The sequence below is a fragment of the Priapulus caudatus genome, unplaced genomic scaffold (assembly GCF_000485595.1).
Source record: "Priapulus caudatus unplaced genomic scaffold, Priapulus_caudatus-5.0.1 Scaffold3497, whole genome shotgun sequence".
Taxonomy (NCBI): domain Eukaryota; kingdom Metazoa; phylum Priapulida; class Priapulimorpha; order Priapulimorphida; family Priapulidae; genus Priapulus; species Priapulus caudatus.
The window spans coordinates 4,764-6,078 of record NW_014580558.1 but is presented as its reverse complement, the minus strand read 5'-3'; the positions used below and the strand labels follow the sequence as shown (position 1 = coordinate 6,078).

The 1,315-nt window shown below is 43.0% G+C and overlaps 1 protein-coding gene across 1 annotated transcript; it reads right to left on the bottom strand.

Annotated features, from left to right (window-relative positions):
* Nucleotides 1-351: 351 nt before the first annotated feature.
* Nucleotides 352-1,234, bottom strand: LOC106819467 (glutamate receptor ionotropic, kainate 1-like). The gene is made up of 3 exons (XM_014824094.1): nt 1,229-1,234; nt 843-1,052; nt 352-600 (listed from the first exon to the last, which is right to left on the bottom strand). The coding sequence occupies exons 2-3, from the start codon at nt 1,035-1,037 to the stop codon at nt 352-354; spliced, it is 444 nt and encodes a 147-aa protein (XP_014679580.1). The 5' UTR covers nt 1,038-1,052; nt 1,229-1,234.
* Nucleotides 1,235-1,315: the final 81 nt, after the last annotated feature.

Below are 1,315 nucleotides of genomic sequence, written 5' to 3'. Positions count from 1 at the left end.
CGTATATATATATATACACACACATATACATATATATATATATATATATATATATATATAAATGTGGAAAATATAATAATTATAAGATGTTCAGTTTCAATCAGCAAGAATTATCTTTCGAGAATTATCTCTCTTCATCAAGCGATATATATAAATATATATATATTATATATATTTATATACATGTATATATCGATATGTACATATGTATATATAACAAATACCGTCAAATTATCACACACCCATGCCACCAATATAGTAGGTAGTGGACCAAGACCAAAACAGCTCAACTTGCAGCTTACAGATAACTCACCTTACAGGTATGACAGCGTACCTGACAGGTGTGACAACTCACATGACAGGTGTGACAGCGTACCTGGCTAGCACGAACAGGATGAAGGAGACGCCCAGGTAAGCGAGTATCATATACATCCACACGTCGAGCGAGAGAGGCTGAAGGAAGCTGAACAGCTCCGGATCCTTCTTCTCGGGTTTCTTGAAGAGGATGCTGATGCCGAGATTCATGTAAGGCTTCGTGAAGTCGATCACCTCCTCTCTGATGTATGTTATCGTCAGCGGCGCCACGGCCAGGTCCGCCTTCTATAACATCAACAACATCATCATCACCATCATCATCATCATCATCATCTTCGTCGTCATCATCATCATCATCATCATCCCTATTTTAATCATCATCACCATCAGCAGCAACATCCCTCTACCCACCGCCCGCCTTCCCCCGCCTCTCCTACCTCTCTCCCCTCTACCCCACCCCTCCCCCTCCTCCCCTCGCCCTCTCTCCTACCCCTCTCCCATCTACCCCACCCCTCCCCCACCCTTACCTGGTCCATGAGTTCGCGGATCATGCCGTTCCAGGCGCCCTCTGCATTCGGCGCTCCGTACTTGCCGTCCCCGACAACGTGGATGCTGTAGTTGAAGCCGACGCGCTCGGCGACCTTCTCCAGCAGGTCTACGCAGTATCCCTCAAACCTGTCGTTACCGGTCAGGTGCTTAGCATCCGGCCCCGCCTTCAGCATGAGATAGGGAGGTTCCTATATAAACAGACAGACAGGTAGAGATGATAGCATTATGTTTAGGTAGATATGTTATGCTTACCAGTATAGATGTGTATATATGTATATGTGTATATATATATATATATATATATATATATGTATAAGCATGTATGTACAGGTATATACGTGTATGTTTAGGTAGATATGCTCACCAGTATAGATGTGTATATATATATATATGTATATAAGCATGTATGTACAGGTATATACGTGTATGTTTAGGTAGATATGCTCACCAG